This window comes from Bidens hawaiensis, unplaced genomic scaffold, assembly GCF_021521415.1.
Source record: "Bidens hawaiensis isolate Kalapana, Puna unplaced genomic scaffold, B.hawaiensis_p1.1 tig00015320_1, whole genome shotgun sequence".
NCBI classification, from domain to species: domain Eukaryota; kingdom Viridiplantae; phylum Streptophyta; class Magnoliopsida; order Asterales; family Asteraceae; genus Bidens; species Bidens hawaiensis.
In genome coordinates, this window is record NW_027492369.1 from 237,501 (window position 1) to 259,892 (window position 22,392).

The 22,392-nt window shown below is 41.5% G+C and overlaps 1 protein-coding gene and 1 pseudogene across 2 annotated transcripts in view; both read left to right on the forward strand.

The window, feature by feature from the left end:
* Positions 1-15,224, forward strand: part of LOC143548947 (bark storage protein A-like) — an 18,057-nt pseudogene extending 2,833 nt beyond the window's left edge. Inside the window, exons 3-5 of the transcript XR_013138045.1 lie at positions 13,690-13,845; positions 13,978-14,217; positions 14,886-15,224. The product of XR_013138045.1 is annotated as a bark storage protein A-like (transcript). The remainder of the gene's footprint in view (positions 1-13,689; positions 13,846-13,977; positions 14,218-14,885) is intronic.
* Positions 15,225-16,064: 840 nt separating this feature from the next.
* On the forward strand, positions 16,065-21,543 carry LOC143548926 (putative E3 ubiquitin-protein ligase LIN-1). Its single transcript, XM_077039962.1, has 11 exons — positions 16,065-17,245; positions 17,333-17,477; positions 17,584-17,820; positions 17,884-18,190; positions 18,265-18,389; positions 18,744-18,860; positions 18,954-19,103; positions 19,429-19,551; positions 20,075-20,332; positions 21,189-21,434; positions 21,526-21,543. Exons 1-11 carry the CDS (start codon positions 16,107-16,109, stop codon positions 21,541-21,543), a joined length of 2,865 nt encoding a protein of 954 aa, XP_076896077.1. The 5' UTR covers positions 16,065-16,106.
* Positions 21,544-22,392: the final 849 nt, after the last annotated feature.

A 22,392-nucleotide genomic window follows, 5' to 3' on the forward strand; every position in this document is an offset into this window, starting at 1 on the left:
CCTCTTAACCTGTTAACCAACACAAAACAAGCCGTAACCTATATATAAATACACGACAACTTCGCCTGATATGTTCAGGCGAAGTTGTCCATAACTTCGCTTGTTCAACAAGTTCGCCTAGGCGAACTTGTTAACAACTTCGCTTAAACAAAAACATAAATAACATTACAGACTCGATTACAGACACTAGACTATGAACTACTGACATTTATGCACCAACAGACTCCCCCTTGGCAGTAGCTTCATATCTTGATCTTTAAGCACTTGTCTTGTAATCTTCACGCATGCACTCCTTCTCTAACACATACCGTGACTACTCGCTGATACTTCCTCGCTTCGTCTTTCCAAGCAGGAATATAGAATATCTTCTTTTCATTCAACACTTGCAGATCAGCTTTCGATAAGTTAACAAGATGCATCGGATCATACACCCTCAGCACTTCTTGTTCGTCTTCGTCTTCCATCACGGCTTCAGCAGTCTGGCAATCAACATACCACCATTTAAGATTCTTCAACACATCTTGAGGCATAATCTCCATTGGAACCTCCTTAATGCATCGAATCGGTTTGTACTTCATTACCATCCATGGCTTGCCATCTGCTCTCATTCCCCTTTCTTTATCTTCCACTAGCTTTCCCTTCTGTGGCTTTAATAACTCAAACTTCTTCTCTTTTATGCTTTCTTTCCACACGATCTTCCCAATAACCCTTGCCATGTTGTCGTCGCTTCTATTGATCAGCCCCAATCTAGCCAAATCCTTCACCTCACATTCCGGCAATGTATTGAGAGATCTCAACGTTCTTTTAAAATACTGAATCCCATCAAAACGTTTCACCACAAACAACTTTATCTTTTCATCATATAGCCAACAAATAATTCCTTTCTTCGACTCAGCATAGCCTTTGATATTATAACTCTTCTTGAACATGGTTGGAACAGCAGGCTTCTTAGTTTTAATAAACCAATGAGCACAGCCTTCCTTCCATCTAGGCTGCTCCTCCCACTCAGTCTCATCAATTTCCATCTCAGTACCCATATCGGCTTTCTCAACATCTGGGATCTCATGTTCAACATTTTCTTCAATTATTTCACCTTCTTCAATCTCATCTTCAATCACAATCTGTGCTCCAATCTTCTCAATCTCCTCAATAGGCAGCACATCATCATCAAACATCACATCATCCTCTAGCATATCATCATCCAGTTCTTTCAACGCATCGATCACATCATCATCATCATCAACCATCACCACCTCATCACCACCAACTGCACCTGCAGACTCCCCCTGAGCTGTGGAAGTCCCAAGAGCTTGAGTAGTTCTTGGCAACTCACCACCTGCACCTTTCGGTGCATTGGGATCGTCGTCTCTGTCATTTCTCCTCTTTGTCCTTAACTTGTCGCCTCTACAGCCTGTCTCCCCCTGAGATGCCAAGAACTCCTTCATAGCATCTATTATTCGCCCATGTTCAACCAGGAGGGACGACTGTAGTTGATTCTCTGCTACAAGGCGCTGAATAGCCTGGGTCTGGATAAAGTTTATCCTCGATTGCTCTGCCACGACCCGTTCAAGTGTAGCTATTCTCTCCGAGTCTGAGAGGGTTGCATCGAAATCAAACCTCATGTTAGATGTGTCTTGAGTATACTCAGCAGGGATCTCGAATGTAACCGGGACATCAGAAGCAGTTGTGGACGTAACCGCAGGTGGTATCGTGACCGACAACCCTGCAGTTGCAACGACGGTAGACTCTACAAATTGTGCCACCACCTCTGAAGGAGTAAGCGTTGGAGGTGCTAACAACACAATCTCCGGAGTCGTCGTCTGTAGTGTGATGGATGGGATGCCGACAGCTGATGTAGCCACCACGGGAACATCCGCAGCGCTTGTAACCTGTACAGAAGTAGGAACAATCGACATACCTGACAGTGCGGATGGAGCGAACCGTACAACTCTTGAAGTCTCTCCAGCTCCCATACCTGCACCTGTCCTTTCCCGTCTTGAACGTATAATCAACTTGTGAATGTCCTCTTCCTCTTCTTCTGACTCACTATCAGCAACTGTCCTCTTTCTCTTCCCTAACGTCCTCTCCCGTCTCACCATCATCCTTCTCGCCTCATCCATAACCTCATCAAGATCTGAGTCAGCCAATGTCGTAGCTGCTCTAGTAACACGCACTTCCCTAACCTGTGCAGCAGAGACCTGCACCTCTTCTTGTGGATCAAAACGGTCCATGTCGAAGAATCCTTGGCCGCCAAATGCAGCATCAAGGTCTACATCCTCCTCAGCCGACACCACAGGCACAGTAGGTACATCTCGAGTTGCTCCTGCCTGTTGTGGTTAAGGGTCTCTGAACTCATCCCCCCGAGCTGGCACATACCCCGGGTTTATTAAGAACCCAAAGAGTGGAGTATGCTATGGACGACGTTCAGGCTTGCTCCTCGCACTCGAAGTACGGCATTGAGCAAAGATACGTTTGCTCACACTCTCCACGTATCTTATTGGGCGTCGTTGAGGCAAATTCGGAGCTACATGGTTCAAGATCATCTGTATGAATCTTGGATACATTATGAACCGCTCACGAGCCATTGCCCTCCTCTGTCTGTCGATCTCATAAAAGACCATCTGACTAAAACTATAACGTTTGTTATAAGTCAGAGCAGTCATTGCAGACTGCATGGTCGCACCCATTCCGTCAGTACCCGCCTTCCTCCCAGACATACACACAATCATGACGTGCATGAGGAAGCGCCACTGATCAAGCAGGAACCCCTTCCGTCTCTGGGTATCGCCCAATGGACCAGAATAGCCCATTCTTAGAAATGCTCCATCACGAAACGGAGCCACAAACTCTGTAGGGTCATTCCTAGTCTCCTCACCGAAACGTAACGCCACCCGTATTTGTTCAGACGAGAACTGAACTTCTTGGTTGTTGACGGTTGCTCGCATAACCGGGGGCTCAACGCGGCAATCGTACTCCACAGTCTGCCAGAAATCCTCGATATTGGGTAAGGAAATCGGCAGAGTCGTCGTGATAGCGTGGAATATCCTCGAGTGAAGGGGGAATGTGATTATCTCCCGGTAATCCTCCACACCACTCGCTTCCGGGTCTAAGGTGATGAACATGTTGTGACCCGGGAAGAATTGTCTCTGATTATCTCCGTCATCGCCTCCAGCACCTCCAGCACCGGCAACAGCAGCCATATCTGCAACAAACGAACCAAGTTAGATAAACATTAAGGCGTAACACAAGTTCGCTTATTACCATGAGCGAAGTTGTGATAACTTCTGTATAGGCGAAGTTAAAGTTGGGGCGAAGTTGGGAGAAACTTCGCTTCATCTTTAAGTTTGTCTAATAATTTAAAAATTTTAAAGGTCCAGGCGAAGTTAATGACAACTTCGCCTCACCACAACATCGCCTCAGGCGAAGTTTAGAATCAGGCGAAGTTACGGATAACTTCGCCTAAACCTTAAGTTCGCCTGAATCTGAATCGGCGACAGTGAGATCGATTCAAACATCGAAAATCTGGTGTTTCGGCCAATTTTGACGATTTAGGAGAGTAAAACACATGGTATTAAGGCAGTCCGGACGATCAGTTTGCTCATGAACACGTAAAACAAGTTTTGAAAGTCCGATTTGAAGGTCCGACGGTTCGAGGTTCATAATCGGTTCGAAACGACCACTGATTATCATTGAAGAACAAAGATTATACAATGTAATGGCATCACGAACCTTGAAACGTAACGGAAACTGGGAAAAAGAACAAGTAATCGGAATAACAACAACTACGCTGATAACTTGTTAAGTTCGCCGGAAAATACGGAATAAGTTCGCTGAGATTGAAAAAGTTATGAACACTGTTGACCTTAAGAATTCTTTATATAGGGGCGGAGTTAAACAGGCGAAGTTGTGGATAACTTCGCCTAGGCGAAGTTATTCACAAGTTCGCCTAAACTTTTCAAATCAAACCCCTATAGTTTGAATATTTTGCAATTTTGTTTTAAAACTTACCTTTAAGAATTAAATGACACGTTCAAATCCAAGTAACCAGATACAAAATCATAAAACTAACTAAGTACAAGAAACTTTTTTAAAAAATAAAGTATAAGGGATCAAATTTCAGTCTCGATAGGGACTACTATGTTTTAGAAAATATCCGAACAGGAATCATACTAATTACGGGACTGTCACATAGATCCGTGTTTAGCTGTATTATGATATATAGAGACAGGTTGTAAGCAGGTAAATAACTTAAGATGGTTTTCATTGTTTCTGTGATACGAGTTAGGTTCAATTATGCCTCAAAATTTAAGTGGGCAACAACTCAGAAATTTTTGATGCCTCCTATCTATTCTCAAAGCGTATTTGGCTTTCCCCAAGTCACCCCGAATTGACCTCGACCCTTAGTGTCTGATTAAGTTTGTAATTACTCTTCATCTCCTTCTCGTTCTCTTTCTTACTCCATGATGAAGAAGTCTTGATATGTTGAACTCTAGAATGTTTCAATAACTCATAAGTTTTTTTTTTTTTTTTTTTTTTTTTTTTTTTTTTTTTTTATGATAAACATTTACATAGACTTCAGAGTAGTAACCAACTGCAAGTCCCGAATCTGGATCACTGCAGTTTCTTGAAACGCTATCTTCACGGGAATCAGAACACTTACGGGCTCGTGTATGACTGGGTAATCGTTTTTCTGCCTATCATTCGGAAAGATATATATGAAGACATGCAAAACTCGTAAGGAGTTTCCACGTAAAATCAAGTAGTTTTAGTTTGTATCACATCTACTTTTACGCACCATAAAAAGTTACCATGACATACAATGACTGTCCTAAAGCCTTTTAAGCCTAATAACTTCACTAGTTAAGCACACAGAATCAGTATATCTATCATTTTCCATGGTTGGATCAATTTTCTGTTAAACACAGCTAACGAACTTCTTACGAAGTAGTAGACTTGAAAAATAATTTCATTTCCCTTTAAAAAAAATTTTTAACATTAATCGCCCCGACCAAAACAAAGTCTTCAGGTAGACGGCTATCCCGAAGATCCAATGGATCAGCTGGACCGACCACATACAAGTATGTGTCCCTCTAACCAAGTATGATCGACTAATTTTAAGCGAAAGAATGAAAACTCATCATAAACCGCCCCGGTCACTTGCAGTCCGTTGGTTAATGGCTATCCTCAAAATCTACAAGTAGAATTGAGGACCAAACATATCCTAAGACATGTCCTTCAAACTGTGGTAACCGACATACTTTTAAGCGATAATGATTTTTTTTTTTTTTTAATATAACTTGAAAAGCATGGTTACTCGGGATTGATCATCCCATTCAACTCAATAAGGTTTTGAAATCTCGTTTTGTCAAACGCTTTAGTATATAAATCAGCGAAATTATCAAGCGTATCCACCTTTTCAAGCACAATCAGTTTCTTCTCAGCACAATCCCGTATAAAATGATGACGTATGTCAATATGTTTAGTTTTACTGTGCTTCACGGGATTGTTAGTTACTGAGATAGCAGCTGTGTTATCAATGCAAATAGGTATAAGTAAGAAATTCAGACCATAGTCGCGCAACTGTTGTTGAATCCAAAGAACCTGGGAGCAGCAGTTGGATGCTGCCATGTATTCTGCTTCACAGGTTGAAATTGCGACTGAAGTATGCTTCTTGCATTGCCACGACACCAATCTGCCACCAAGAAACTGACATCCTCCAGTTGTTGACTTCCGACTCTGATTGCACCCTCCATAATCAGAATCTGTGTAAGCGACTAGCTCCAAGTCTCCTCCTCTCGGGTACCACAACCCCAGCTTCGGTTTGCCCTTGAGATACCGCAAGATCCTCTTCACACCCTTCATGTGAGATTCCTTTGGGTTTGCCTGAAAACGAGCACAAAGACAAACAACAAACATTATATCAGGCCTAGAAGCAGTTAAGTACATTAAAGAACCTATAATAGCCCGATACTGAGTTGGGTCCACATCTGCATCACCGTCTGACTCAGCACCCAATTTGTGATTGACGCAGATTGGAGTATCGAATGGAGTGCTGTCCTCCATCTTGAAGCGTTTGAGCACATCATGGACATACTTGGTCTGATGAATGAACATCCCATCCTTCTTCTGATCAACCTGCAATCCTAAAAAGAAAGTTAGTTCACCCATAGCACTCATTTCAAACCTTTTCTTCATGACGTCCTCAAACTCCTGACACATGGAGACTTTAGATGCAGCAAAGATAATGTCATCCACGTAGACTTGCACCAGCAGGAAGTCGCTTCCTTCTCTCTTAACGAACAACGTGCTATCAATCTTCCCTCTTTCAAAACCATTTTCAAGCAAGTAATCTGATAAAGTTGAATACCAGGCACGAGGTGCCTGATGTAGTCCATACAATGCCTTGCTTAACTTGTACACGTGATCAGGAAAGTCTGGGTCAGGAAAACCCGGAGGTTGCTCAACATACACTACCTCATCAACTTTCCCATTCAGAAACGCACTCTTCACATCCAACTGAAATACCTTCATCTTCTTATAAGCAGCGAACGCCAAAAACAATCTAATGGCATCCAACCTTGCGACAGGAGCGAACACTTCATTATAATCAATCCCCTCTTGTTGATTAAAACCTTTAACGACTAGCCTCGCCTTGTTTCGTATGATAATCCCTTTCTCATACCAATTGTAGGTTCCCTGAACGGATCGCACGAGATATATCGGTCTACTCAGGTGCGGAATCCCTGCGTAGATCGTTACGAGCGTAGAAAGCAAACCAAACAAACACACACGAATAAACCGAAACACGTTATATATTAATAACCGAACTCACGTGATATGAATCACTGATACAGACTCTCGTCAACTCGATCGACTCAAAACGACTAACTTCTTAACCTCTTAACCTGTTAACCAACACAAAACAAGCCGTAACCTATATATAAATACACGACAACTTCGCCTGATATGTTCAGGCGAAGTTGTCCATAACTTCGCTTGTTCAACAAGTTCGCCTAGGCGAACTTGTTAACAACTTCGCTTAAACAAAAACATAAATAACATTACAGACTCGATTACAGACACTAGACTATGAACTACTGACATTTATGCACCAACATAACCTCCTCGCAAGTCAGGAGCGTTGAGTTCCACTTGTGTAGATTCTCCATGAGGTTTTGGTAGTTTTGAACATAGTGATCAATTATGTTAAAACAACCAATTCCATCTTGGAGCTTTTAACAATCTAGTTCTCGACGTTCCCGCTATGCGAGGATGTTATTCTCGTTTCCGCAAGCATGGCCCAGAAGATCCTTCTTGGTTTCAATTCCCTGCGGAGTGCTAGGTATGTGAAGGGTTTCGCCTTGACACTGTACCCGCACTCGTCTTATAGTTACTTTACTTCCCAAGGTATTCATGGCTTCAATTCCCTGCGGGTGCTAAGTATGTGAAGGGTTTTGCCTTGACACTGTACTCGCACCTGTCTTATAGTTACTTGGTTGCCAAGGTAAGGGGTATAGGCCCGCTTACTTTTGAATCTTTTTGAATCTTTTTGAAATTCGAAGAGTTGGTGTAAGGATAAGAACAGTCCAAACTGTTGAAACGTCGTCCGACGGTTTCTTCTGACAGTTTCAGGACGTGCAGGAAGTTATGGCGACGTGACAGTACATGGTCATTCCAGACGCTTTTTCAGGCGCGTGGGCGCAATTTTTTGGGCGCTTGGGTGCGGATTTTACGGCGCGCGTCCCGTCAACAGCTGTTGCCAGCTTGCTTTTTCCATGTGTCATAGTTTCATTGCACCAGCTCTTTTCTCTCTCCTCCGCATTAAATTCATCGCATTCATTGCGATGAGTATATAAAAGGGGAGAGGGTCCTTGGTAATCCACACTTTCACTTCTCTCTTCTCCTTCTAAGCGATTTCCGGCGAATACTCTTTCTGTCGAGCATTCTCCTGAAATCGTTCTTTACCTCCAAAACATGTCGTCTACTCATGATCCAGAAGCTATCGTCGAGGAGTCTGACTTGTATGTCGAGAACCCGACGTCTACGTCCGATAAGGACGATAAGAGCACTACTGGCGAATGCCATTGTGCTCTTCCCATCGAGCTTTACCGGTACATCGTCCGGAAGTTCATGCTCGAGCCGTTCGAGCCTGAGTTTCCGGAGCCACACCAGACGGTGTACAATGCCCCCAAGGGCAAAATAGGGGTATATGCCGCCTTCTTCGTCTATGGGAATCTTAGGTTCCCATTGACGAAGTTTGTATACCTTGTTCTGGATAGACACGGTGTGCACCTGACGGAGGTACACCCAATGGCGATCGCCAAGATCCGCCATTTTGAGTGGGTGTGCCTCATTCTTGGCGTGGATCCCCACGTCGACCGCCTGATGACCTTCTACTCCTGGAGGTGCATCCAAGGCTGGTACACCCTGGTCACCCGGATCAAGGGTTTGAAGATCTGCGCTACCGAGCGCAGTCTTCGGTCTTGGAAGCGGGAGTTCTTTTACATCTCTGCCCGTGTCGTCCCTATAGCGATGACATTTAAGAACGGGGGAGCTCTCCCCAGCCTTCACGCCTCCAACTACCAGGAAGCGGAATGGTTCTCCAAGATTTCCCGGATCCAGACTCCGGTTTACCGCTTTCCGGAGTCCGGGATGGTGATGCTCGGTATGAGCAGGGTGTGGAAGGATGATGGGGCGGATGCGCCACAGATTCTCATCGTACTTGAATACGGTTTGAACTTTATCCCTTACGGTATGCTCCGTCTTCTTTGTTGATTTAAGGTTTTTTCTAACTGTTTTTCTTTTTATTTCAGAGGGAAATGACTTGCAGTCCCTCCTGCATCCGCGGGAAGCTGACGGTCCCGCTCGGTTGGGTACTCGCGCTCTTGACGAGAACGAGTTGCCCATCCTTGCGCAGACTGCGGATCGGTTTGTGGAGGCCTACCCGCCAGGCCACGAAATACTGAGCGCCACGCGGCCAGGTAAAAGACTATTTAACCCTTGCCCTCTGAATGCTGAAACCTCTGCCGGAATTCCTCTAATCTTGTCATCTTCTGATGAGGAATCCGCAGATGGTCCTTTTCTTGCGCGGAAGAAGAAGGCTGCTGGCGGGAAGGGCAAGGCGAAGGTAGCCTCCACCGCCGACCAGGTGAACCGGTCTGAGTCTGAGACCGAGAGTGAAGAGGCGGCGGGGAACCCAGGTGGTGTTGAGACCACTGCTCCGGAGGTTGAAACAGCTGTCACCTCCGAGCAGCCCAGGACGGCGACGGTGACCGGTACGAAGAGACCGGCTCCATCGGGTTCGTCCCCGCCTGTTCGCACCTTCAAGCTCAAAAAGACCCGTAAGTGTACATAACTTTAACTTCATATCTTTCCGCTATTATACTTATATATCTTGTCTTCGTGCAGGCGTGGATGCTAAGGCATTCCAGAGTGGAGCGGGAGGGAGCAGCTCTGGACCCATGAAGGTAGGTTTGGTCAACCTACCCGAGGCGATGACCCAGGCGGCTACGCCTGCTTGCAGTACTGGTTCAGATGCTCATCCCGTTGAGCCAACTGTTCCAGCTGTAACATTATCCCCACCGGCCGTCAGTGCCATTTTCACAGAATCCATCACTGAGCCGGCGGTGATTTCTCTTGCGGGTTCTTCCGCAGCCGCGGCCACGGTTGTGAGTTCACCTCCGTTGGTTTCCACCGCGACAGCCTCCACCATGTCTCCTCCGGCGCCTGCGACTACGGCCAGTCCTTCAAGTACGTTTGGGGTTGGGGCGTCTAGCCAATCCTTGCCTCCTTCCCGTCTCCTTGACCTTTTGGATGGATATCCCTTAGGTTCAGGTGATGGGTTTGGTGGCTATCGGCCTGTTGTCGACCCTACAGGTGCGTAGGGTTATTTTGGCTTATATCCCTTTCATCATTTCTCTCTCTTAACTGTTTTTTGTTTTATTGCAGTTCGTGATTCCAACGAGGTGTACGCTCCTCGGTGGAAGATCCGCCGGGGAACGACCCTCCTGACTGCTGAGGATTGCGTCGAATGGGCGCGTCACGCCGCCCCAAGCGGTGCGCTGGGGGAGGCCATGGCCAGCTACCAGGAAGGTAGGCTGTCCAACGAGCTCCGAATCCTCCTCGCCCGGATGCAGCCGCGCGTCGAGCTACTTTGTCGTGAAAACGACAAGTTAAAGACGGCGCGTAGCCTTGAAGTGGCTCAAGCGCGGGCTATCCGGGAGGAGAATGCGAAGCTTGCCGCCGTTGCTGCGGAAAAGGAGAAGGCCTTCAAGGCCCTTGAGGTTGACGTTCAGGCTCGTCTCGAGGCCCGTTCCAAGGCCGCCCAAGCTGTTAATGAACAGCTTCGGTTGGCTAAGGAAACTGCACGGAACGCAACCGATAGGGCCACCAAGGCTGAAGCTGCTGCTGAGCCTCTACGCATCGAGAATGAGGAACTTAAAGCCAAATTAGAGAGGCTCCAGCAGGCTCATGATGCCTTGGCCATGGAAGATGCCAAGAAGCTCCAAGAGATCTTGGACCAGAGGGGGGTGCTTGACCACACTGAGCGTAAGCTAAAGGGCGTCGAAGAGGCTGCAGCCAAAGATGTGTTGCTTGCCAACCTTACAAAGAACGAAGCCGAACGCGCCCGTAATGAAGCTCAAGCTGCCCTCCAGGAGGCTCTGGTTACCAAGGAATGGCTTCTTCGAGAAGCGTTGTCGCAGGTATGCGCAGTTTCACAATTTCTTTACGCTTTTCCTTACGCTTTGAAGAGTTTTTGATATACTTCTGTTTTTAGGTTGTGCATCGGGTGTTCACGAACACATCATATGACGATGCGATGAGCGCAGCCCTCAACGCTTCTCATGAGGATGGGGAAAAGGCTGGCTTCTTGCTTGGTCTAGGGTTTGTTGAACAAGGCATTCCGCCTTCCAACTTCCCTCTTTACAATGTGGATACTGAAGCTGCGTATGACCAAGCAGTGAATCAGTATGCCGCATTCCCGCATCCAGTGGTGGAGAAGGTAAACGAGATTGCTGCTGCTGATGATGGGCTAGCTATCCTCAAAGCTTTCCTTGAACCGCCACATTCTACTGATGGTGCGGGTCCAAGTGGGAGTGGTCCTGAAGCTTGATACTTTAGATCCCTTTCCACCATTAGAGTAGATTTTTATGTTTGTAGACTTCTAATCTTGTATGCGGGTATGTACCCAGCAATTCTTGTAATGTTTGAATGTTGATGGAATAAAAATTATTTGTTAATGCCTTGCCTTGTTTATTTCGCTCATATTTTGTTTTAACTTAGCAATTTTCTTTAGTACTTAGATAAGTTAACTTCTCAACGTGGCAGATAATAAGTTAAAGTTTTGCTTCCTCTTTCGTGATTGTGCGGATAAGACCGTCACTTTCACTTAGTAGGATGGCTAAACCTTACCTATATCTGACCTGCGTGGAAGTTTTCCTCATCTTTTCCTTTGAAATTTTCTAAGTGTTTTTAATAAGTTAACCTTTCGACGCGCGGTTGCCAATAGGTCAATGTTCAGTTTCCTCTATCATGATTGTGCGGGTAGTACCGTCACTTTCATTTATTGGGATGACCAAACTTCACCTATAGCTGACCTGCGTGAAGGTTTTCCTTAGAAATTTTTACCGTTTTATGTGTTTATGCAGGTTTTGCCGCCTTCCACACGCAACGACTTACTTCTTCCCATATTTATGCGGTGAATACCGGCATATCAGCGTGGGAAGTTCATAAGTATAAATGTAAGGTTATCAACACAATGTGAAAGGAGAATCATTTCCATTAGAAGTGGCTCTAGGCCTTTTCTTTACAAGTTTGGAATTGATCTACATGTAACATTTGCGTAATTGAGCTCCGTTCCATGTTCTTGGGATAGGAGTGCCATCGAGCCTTTCGAGCCGGTATGCGCCTTTTCCCAAAACTTCTTTGATAATGTACGGTCCTTCCCAGACCGGCGCCAGTTTTCCTGGGCGCTCTTGGTTTGAAGCCTCGTTGTTACGCAATATGTAGTCTCCTACATTGAAGTTGCAGAGTTTTACCCGCGTGTTGTAGTACTTTTGCATTTGTCGCTTGTAGTTTTCTTCACGCGCTGCGGCTAAGTCTCTGCGTTCCTCGGTTAGCATAAGGTCTAACCGTCTTTCCGCATCATTGTCCTCTGGCTGAATCAAGACCCTTGGTGAGGGCAAACCAATTTCGACTGGGACCATGGCTTCAGTGCCATAAGTGAGGCTGAACGGGGTTTCTCCCGTACTGGCCTTTTTCAGCGTTCTGTTTGCCCAAAGGACGTGTGGAACTTCGTCTACCCAGCCGGATCTGTGTTCCAGGAGTCTCTTCTTTATGCCTTCGACGATGCTTTTATTTGCTCTTTCCACCTCACCGTTACCTTGCGGGTGTGCCACTGAGGTAAAGGTGTGGGTGATTTGAAGTTCTTCTAGCCACTTTTGTAGCTTCTTGTCAGCAAAGTTGGTGCCGTTATCACTCACCAAAGTCTGTGGAAGTCCAAAACGACAAATAATAAATTCCCAAATAAATTTTTTAATATGTTTTGAGGTTGTTTGGGCTAAGGGTTTTGCTTCTATCCACTTGGTGAAGTAGTCGATGGCTACCACTAGGAACTGAACGTTTCCTGCTGCTGTAGGAAATGGGCCTGTCACATCGATGGCCCACTTCTGAAATGGCCATGAAGAGGTGACTGGAACAAGTTCATTCTTCGGGCGATGCGTGTTGGGTGCGTAGAGCTGGCAAGACCTACACTTTCTGATGTATGACAGCGCATCCGTATGCATCCCCGGCCAAAAGTATCCCGCGTTGTTTAGCTTAGCTACAACAGCGCGTGGACCTGCGTGTACTCCACAGATGCCTTCGTGTACTTCCCTTAGGAGGTAGTCAGCATCTTGGTTGCCCACGCATCTTAAGAGTGGGCCAAGAAAGTTACGTCTGAAAAGATGTCATCGATGAGTTGATAGTTTAATGCTTTACAACGTATTTTTCTTGCCTGTGTTTTTGACTCTGGTAGTATACCCGCTGCAAGGTAATTTATTATTGGTGTCATCCACGTTTCTGTACCGGTTTGGATGACACAAATTTCCTTGTGCGGGACTGATGGTGCTTCAAGGAGTTCAATGCGGATGTCCTTTCCCAAATGGGTGAAGGCTAATGATGCAAGCTTGCTTAACGCATCCGCAGATTTGTTTTCGCTACGCTTGACGTGTATGACTTTACAATTCAGTTTAGCAGGATCTTTCGTTCACGCTTTTTCCACCAATAATCCCTCTGACGCTCGCTAGCTACATTCTCATGTCCTTGCAAGTCCATCTCATGGACTTTCTCCAGGAGAACTCGCGTCGTTCATCACCCTTCTCCTCTGTTTTGTTGTCAAATCAACTACATGCGACTTTCTTTTCTTAATGCATATGACCTTACTAGTATTGTTGAAATTATGTAACCTAATACATTTTTTTTTACAACAGGAAAAAGATTTCGTGTAGGAACTATTGAAAATCAAAGGGTCATTATCGTTTTGACCGGATTAAGCATGGTATGTACCAAAATCTAACAAAGATTGTTAGTTGTATTTAACTAGTTATGCATATTCTTACAAGTTACATCACAAATGATAGATTGCATTTTTTATCATTTTACTTTTTAGGAACTTGTACGCATTAACAACTTAATTATTTGTTTACGTAGCTAAATGCAGGTAGTACGACACAATTGTTGTTGAGTTTGTTCAACGTAAAAGGAGTTCTACATTTTGGCATAGCCGGAAATGCAAATAGCGAATTTGAAATAGGACATGTGGTGATCCCAAAATTTTGGGCTCATACAGGCTTGTGGTCATGGCAGGTATCATATATATATGCTACAATAGAATGAAATAATAACTAAAGGCAACAAAAATGATTAAAAATAGGACGAATGCGTAGAATATTGAATCAGATAATAACTTACTCTTAATGGTAACTTTTGTCATTATAGAGATATGGACGAGGGCCTGAAAGTGAGTTACCTCTAGAATCCAATGGTGACTACACAAGAGACATCGGTTACCTAAAGTTCTCGGACTACAATAATGACACAACCATAGACAACCTTTTAAATAATGTCTGGTATCAACATGAAGAAGTATTCCTAATTAACGCGACCCCAGAAACCAGACAACACGTATTTTGGGTGCCCGTTGACAAGCACTACTTCACGCTTTCCAAGAAACTCGAGGTACTTATTTTTGTTCGTATATAAGTGATTTTTATAAGGTATATTGGTTTTATTAATCTCAATTATCGTCTTTTGGTCACTACCGGTCCCAACTAACGAATTGGCAGCTAGCGGTCCCAACTTTTAACGTATTTGTTCCTAACGGTCCGCGACTAACAGAATCCTAACATCGTTAGTTTTAGGTCGCCGGAAAAACGTTTTTGGCCGGAAAACTCAAATTTTCCCCGAAAACCCAACATTTTCGTCCCAAACATCTTGGTAGCTTTGTATCGGACATTTAGGAACATTTTTCAAGTAAAAACCCCAATTATTGAGGTCGCCGAAAACCCTAGAACCATCGTCGGAATCGGTTGATGGTGCTCAAGTGGTGGTAATTGGCTGGCGGTGAGTCAATTGGTGGTGGTTGCGGTGTTTAGGTGGTTTTTCCGGCAACAAATTTGACTTTTCCGGCCAAAAATGTTTTTCCACGACCTGAAACTAACGGCGTTAGGATTCTGTTAGTCGCGAACCATTAGGAACAAATGCGTTAAAAATTAGGACCATCAGTAGCCAATTCATTAGTTAGGACCGGCGGTGACCAAAAAACAATAAGTGGGATTAATAAGAACCAATATACATTTTTTTAACGGAAACAAAAGGGCGTGAATCGTATTTTTGTGATAATGTAGGGTTTGAAGTTGGAGGAGTGTATAAATGCAACAACTTGTTTACCAAGGGCACCTAAAGTGGCAAGAGTTGATAAGGGTGTGAGTGCAAACATGTTTATAGATAATGAGGCTTATAGAACATTTTTAAATTCCAAATTTAATGTGACACCAGTTGATATGGAGAGTGCTGCAGTTGCCTTAATTTGCTATCAACAAAATGTTCCATTTCTTGTGATTAGAGCTCTTTCTGATTTGGCTGGTGGAGGTTCTTCAATTTCTAATGAAGCTAACAATTTTGAATCTTTGGCATCTCAAAATGCAGTTGCTAAATTCATTAAATTTGTACAACTATTGCCTTGATAATGTGTTTATAATAAGGTGTACTAATTTTTATTAATCCCAACTATCATCTTTTGGCCGCTACCGGTGCCAACTAACGAATTGGATGGTAATGGTCCCATCTTTTAACGTATTTGTTTCTAAAGTTCCGCCACTAACAGAATCCTAACACTGTCACTTACAGGTCGCCGGAAAAGCGCTTCTGGCCGGAAAATGACATTTTTTTCCGGAAAAGTCAAAAATCTTTCTAGCGACCTGTAAGTAACAGCGTTAGTCGCGGACCGTTGGGAACAAATATGTTAAAAGGTGGGACCATTACCAACCAATTAGTTAGTTGAGACCGGCAACGACCAAAAAATAATAGTTTGGATTAATAGAAACCAATACACCTTATAATAATTAAATGAGTTATTTCTTGTTTTGTAACACTCATTGTTGTTTGTTTGTATAAAAACATTAGAATAATGGTTTTTGGTTTTTACTTATATCTTTCTTTTATAATACATTTTGTTTTTGTCTTGTATTTCACTAGGACAAATTCAAGAACACTTGATTAGTCTTTTCCTAATCCTAACTTATGCAAAAGTTCAAATCTTTTTCCAAAAGATCCTCAAAGAAATCGAAATTACCGGATAAAGATTCTAATTCGTACCAAAACATTTCTTGCTGGACTTTAATCCTTAGATTCGAAGGCCGAAATTAATGTGCTAATTGATAATCACAAGAAAAACATAATATTTCATCATTGTCCAACTGATTTTCCTAAGCAAAAATCTTGTCTTGTATTCAAACACAACAAAACATCAACAATGGCATTGTTGGACTTATAGTTTGCATACTGATTATAAGTTCTTGAAAAAAAATTCATTTTTGTTTGTAAAGTTTAATGCTTTTGATTCTTTCATGGAAGATATTGAGAGTCAGTCTAGTAATGGAAAGCATACACCACCTAAAGATTTTGTATGTCCAATAACAAGTCTTATATTCAATGATCCGGTTACTCTTGAAACGGGTCAAACTTATGAACGTAAAGCGATTCAAGAATGGATCGATAGAGGAAACTACACGTGCCCGATCACTCACCAGAAGCTTCACAATCTTCAGCTTCCTAAAACTAATTATGTCCTTAAAAGACTGATTGCTAGCTGGAAAGAATTGACACCATGCAATGATCAGTTTGAATATCAAGAAACCGATTATGTTCATGTCCCACAACCGGTTTATGATTATTCTCTTAATAGTGTCGTAGACCGAAAAACGTTTGATGGAAACATTAATGAACTTAGACTTGTGATAACAGATCTTTGTACTTCACAAGTTTTGAAAAAGGCGGAGTTGGCGGTTCTCAAGATTGAAAGATTCTGGCAAGAAGCGAAAACGGAAGGTGAGAATGAGATACAAAACTTGCTGTCGAAACCGCCTGTTGTCAATGGATTTGTGGAGATTTTGTTCAATTCGGTTGACACCCGAGTGTTGAAAGCAACAGTTTTTCTTCTTTGTGAGGTGGGTTCAAGAGATAATGATGTCATTTCGACTCTAACACGTGTTTATTCTGATGTGGAATGCATAATCTCCTTATTCAAGAACGGTTTGTTTGAAGCCGTGGTGTTGATATACCTTTTGAGACATTCGATTTCCACTTTCTTACAAACGGATATGGCGAATAAGCTTCTAACCGTTATCCAGAAACGCGAAGATGAGTTTGTGAAAATGTGTATGAGTCCAAAAGCAGCTGCTGCGATATTATTGGCACAGGTTATTGAAACTGAGGATGATAATGGTGCTGTTTTAGAAGTTATTAAAAGTATTATTTCTTCGAAGGCTATGGAATCCATTATTAAGTGTTTGGAATTAGAATATGCAGAAGAAAGAGTTGCAGCCATGAAAATACTTTTAAAATGTATACAACAAGATGGTAAATGCAGAAACATTATTGCTGATAAAGCCGAACTTGGTCCGGTTTTAGAGTGCTTTCTTGAAGTCAATGATCAAGAACGGTTTGAAATCGTGCAGTTTCTTTCTGAGTTAGTTAAACTAAACAGGTATATCTTTCGGTTTCCTTACATATGCAGATGATAATACATTAAAACAGTTAAGTGATAACATATATGTTTTGATGATTTAACTAGGAGAACATTCAATAACCAAATCTTGCATATCATAAAAGATGAAGGTACTTATAGTATTATGCACACGTTACTCGTGCATCTTCAAACGGCTCATGTCGATCAGTCACCAATCATTGCTGGTCTCCTTCTGCAGCTTGATCTTCTGGTTTGACTCTTGACCGTATATAAAACCGCTTAAAGCATATAAATAATAATAATAATAATAATAATATTAATAATAATAATAGAGCTTCCCGCATATTTCATTGCAGGTGGAACCAAGAAAGATGAGTATTTACAGAGAAGAAGCTATAGATAATCTAATATCATGTCTCAAGAACGTTGACTCGCCCACTGGTCAACTTGCGGCTGCTGACACGCTTTTGACTCTCCAAGGGCGGTTTTCGTATTCTGGGAAGCTGCTTGTTCGTAAATTTCTTCTCAAACGGGCCGGAACTGATAAGAATTATAGATCTACATTGCGGTCCAGAGATGATCAAGAAACTATGGTTTGTAGTTTTTTTTATAGTTTTTTAATAATTTATTTCATTATATGTGACATTTTACTTTAGGAAGAGGAAAAGGCTGCACAAGAATGGGAAAAAAAGATGGCGTTTGTGTTAGCGAACCATGAAGTCGGGCTTATATTCGAGGCGTTAGCCGAAGGATTAAAGAGTAGGCACGCGGAAATATGTTTTGGGTGTTTTGTTTCTGCAGCATGGCTTCTAGACATGCTGACACATCTTCCTGATATAGGGGTTCAAGAAATAGCAAGAACTTGTTTGCTTAAACGGTTCGTGACAATATTTAAGTCTGCAAAAGATACAGAAGATAAAACTATTTCAATGTTTGCACTTAGTAGCTTCATCCATGATCCTGGTTAGCATCCATTTATGAATAACTTCACACTTATGTTTCTTAAATTCATGTCAATCTTTGTGTTTTCCTTTTAGATGGCGTACACGATATTATAATATACAAGAAGGATATTAGCAAGGGTTTGCGAGAATTCAAGAAATCATCCACGGTTGCATTTGAAATGCTTAAAGTATTTTCGGAAGGGAATGAATCTAGCATTGTAAGTAGTCCTAACCGCCCTCGAAACACTTATTATTGTATGAAAACTCGGGCTGCGATTTTTGATATGACTCGAAAATAATCAGGTTTTCGGTTAATATATCTAACAAGTTTAAAACACAGACCGTGTTCACGTCATTGATCTGTATAATTAAACGGGTCGTATTCAGGTTGACCTGTTGAGCCTGTTTAGTTAAGCATGAGCCCGTTTAACCCAAATTTTTACAACCAACCTGTTGAGCCTGTTTAGTTAAACAAATCGGCCAGCCAACCCGTTTGGCACGTTTAGATAAATGGATTAAACGAGTCGTAAAGAATTAGCTCAACAATAATAATATGTTATTTTTGGCATCAGGAACTATGGAATCATAAAGAATTAGCTCAAGAAGATTGCAGCATAAATGGAGTTGTTCTATCAATAGTATGCCACAAAAACAAGATCTTTACGGGCCATTCGGATGGATCGATAAAGGTAGATCTTTTTTGCTTTCAAAAGATGAAATATCATAATTCATTCGAACTAATAAATATTATCTTTCTTTGAATTCTCAACAAAACAACGAAGATCTGGACCGGTAAAAATACAGGTAAAGGTAAAGATAGTGTTCTGCGTCTTATGCAAGAGATTCGAGAACATACAAAAGCAGTCACTAGCTTAACAGTTCAACAGTCAGGAAATACACTATATAGCGGATCACATGATAAAACAATCAGGGTAAGAACTAAGAAAACTCTTAGAGAGCGGGTTTGACCGAAAATGTCAAACTTTGAAAATTATTGGTCAGAACGGCAACAATATGCTGATGGCCGTTCTGACTGTTAAACTTTGAAAATTATTGGTCAGAACGGCTATTTGGCTAATATTCAGGACAGTTTTTTGTTAACCACAGATGGTCAAACTTTGAAAACTGTTGGTCAAAACGGCCGTCTGACCTCTATACAGACGGCTGTTTGAAATAGTGTGGGATTGGATGTCACGTGTGTATGGATGGCCCCACAATGTAAGGCTTATGATGCATTTTGTCTGTCTGGTGAACCAGGTGTGGTCGATTAATAAGGAAGATGTTCATTGCGAAGAAGTGTATGATGTGAAAGAATATGTTAACAATCTGCAAGTCGCAAACAGCATCGCGTGCTTTATTCCGCAAGGCGCGGGAATCAAGGTAGAATTCAAAAACCGAGGTGCATGGTTCTGTTTGGGTCGGTTTTGAGCTTAAACTGAACTGGATTTTGGGTTTTCTGTTTGGGTCGGTTCCATTTTTCAGTTTTGTCATTCGAACTTAACAATTTTATGACGGAAAAAAACTACACAAAAAAAAAGGAATTTGAGGCTAAACCGTTTGTTAATTAATAACTTATTGATTATTATACATTTGGGTTAAAAAAAGTTAAGATACATATTTATTAAACGCGTATAAAATACTTATTTATTGTACATGCTATTATTTATTAAACTCTTATAGATTACTTATTTTTAAACTCTTACAAATTAAGTCACATATTTATTAAACTCTTATAAATTACTTAAAATAAAAAAAAATCTATAAATTCAGTTCGGTTCGGTTTTTTGAACCGTAAGTTCATTTTATAAAACCAAACCGTCAGTTTTTGTTTCCGTCCTGTTTTTTCGGTGTCTGGCAAGTTTTTTCGATTTCATGCACACCCCTGAACCTAACTTTGTATCAGGTTAATTCGTGGAGCGGAGAATCGAAGCTGTTGAATCCAAGCAAAGTTGTCAAGTGTTTGGCACTTGTTAATGGAAGGTTGTATTCAGGGTGTCTGAATAACAGCATTCAAGATATCGATTTAGCGAGTGGGACATTGGTGACTGTTCAAAGTAGTTCAAAAAAGATTTTGGCTAAGGCGAATCGAGTGAATGTGTTGCGGGTTCATGATGGGTTGATATATGCTGCATGTTCTTCCTTAGATGGAACTGCATTCAAGGTCCTTGTCCTTCATAAACCGAAAAAACCGACAAAAACAAACCAAGATAACTTAATGAAACTACTAATTGACGGTTCGGTTTTGTTTTCTTGAAAAATAGAAAATTATGGTGCGGTTTCGGTTATAACTCACTCCAAAACATAATCGCACCTAACCATTATTTCTGGCAAAAGTTTTGGGCCCGAAATAATATATGACCCAAATCATTATATTGGGCCAAAAGTTTCATTCTCAAATTCATTAATAGGTGGTTTAAAATAATTAAAGAGTAAACTACGGATTTCGTTCCTGTGGTTTGTCCAAATATGCTATTTTAGTCCAATAGTTTCAAATTTACGATTTTCGTCTCTGTGGTTTCATTTCATTTGCAATTAAACTTGAAACTATTGGACGAAAATCGTAAATTTGAAACTATTGGACTAACCCTGTTAAGTCTGATTAAACTTGATTACACTAACCCTGTTAAGTCTAACCGTTCACTTGAGGGGCAGTTTTGTCTTTTTTCTCCCCAAATAAACCCCAGCTCTAATTCGCAAGTGCCCTCATGTGAGAGGCTGGGGTGTATTTGGGAAAGAAAGGACAAAAATGCCCCTCACGTGAGGGACACGCTGGTAGGTTTAACGACCAGACTTAACGGGGTTAGTGGGATTGGATTTCATTGCACGTGAAATGAAACCACAAGGACGAAAATCGCAAATTTGAAACAATTGGACTAAAACCGCAGATTTATACAAACGCAGGGACGCAAACCGTAATTTACTCAAAATTAAATCAAAAGTTATAGACACAAATTCACTATAAGGTATTTTTATATTATTGTTTCTTGACATAATATATTTGTTTTTTATTCTTAAAGATTTGGGATGCCTCGACTTATGATTTGGTCCAGTCTATCTCGCTAACAAGCGAGGTACGCACAATGGCCATTAGCTCGGAGTTTATTTACTTCGGTTGTAAAACCGGGACAGTAGAAGTGTGGTGTAGAAACAAACTTGTGAAGAAAGAAACACTACAAATTGGTACAAACTCAAAAGTTTTGTGCATGACTCTTGATGACAATGAAGATTTATTGTTAATTGGTACATCTGATGGTAAAGTTCAGGTAAATATATTCAACCTATATTTAAAAATATATATATATATAATGATTTTATTGGATTTAATTAAATTTAGTTGTTTATGTCAATTTGTAGGTATGGGGAGTGAGCTAAAGAGCTTAAAGATTGTTATCATCTTATTATATAAAGTTAAATTATGTTTCACATATTTAGAAACATAATTTCATAATATTCAATCAAATTATATTATAAAAGTTATCAAAAGTCTAAAATACCCAACAAGAGTGTAATAAAAGAAACTATTCAAATGATATTCATAAGGTTAATTCTTCGATGGTAAATATATGAAGTAAAAGAAAATGGTAAAAATGGTTAAGTGTAACAGTTTTCTACGTATATTTACTGTCGTTTAAAATTTGACATTCACTTCATCGTGTTATGTTCCTGATATGTAGTTTTATTAGCTAAAGCAGCTACTTCACTATTTTTATGATTTGTAACGCAATTCAATCGTGAAGTCATGTTCGCTGTACACCTACTTACAACTATATGTCCAAACTAGGTTATAGACGGTATAGACATGTGTATTACATGGGTTTGATAATAAAAACGATTAAAAGAAAATGAAACTTGTAAACAAGCTTGAAGCAACTCTAGACATTTTAACTAGATTGAAGCAACGTAGCTCAAGACTTCTTAAAGTCTCATACTTTTTAAACCAACTCGACATAAATCCACCCAAGGCTGACTCTTGGGTAGGCTGAGTCGAGCGGTCGGCCGACGCACAATTTTTTTTATATACATATATAAATTTTAAAATGTTTTTTATAGCATAGATATGGATCTTAATCATCTTAAATATACTGGACTCAAAACTATTTTTTAATCCATAATCCATTTTAACTATTGGGTCCAAGCTAACTTTTTTTGAGAAAAAGGCCGAAGCCTTGGCAAACTTTTATTCAAAAAAGAACAAACAAAACAAGGCATCACAACTAGCCG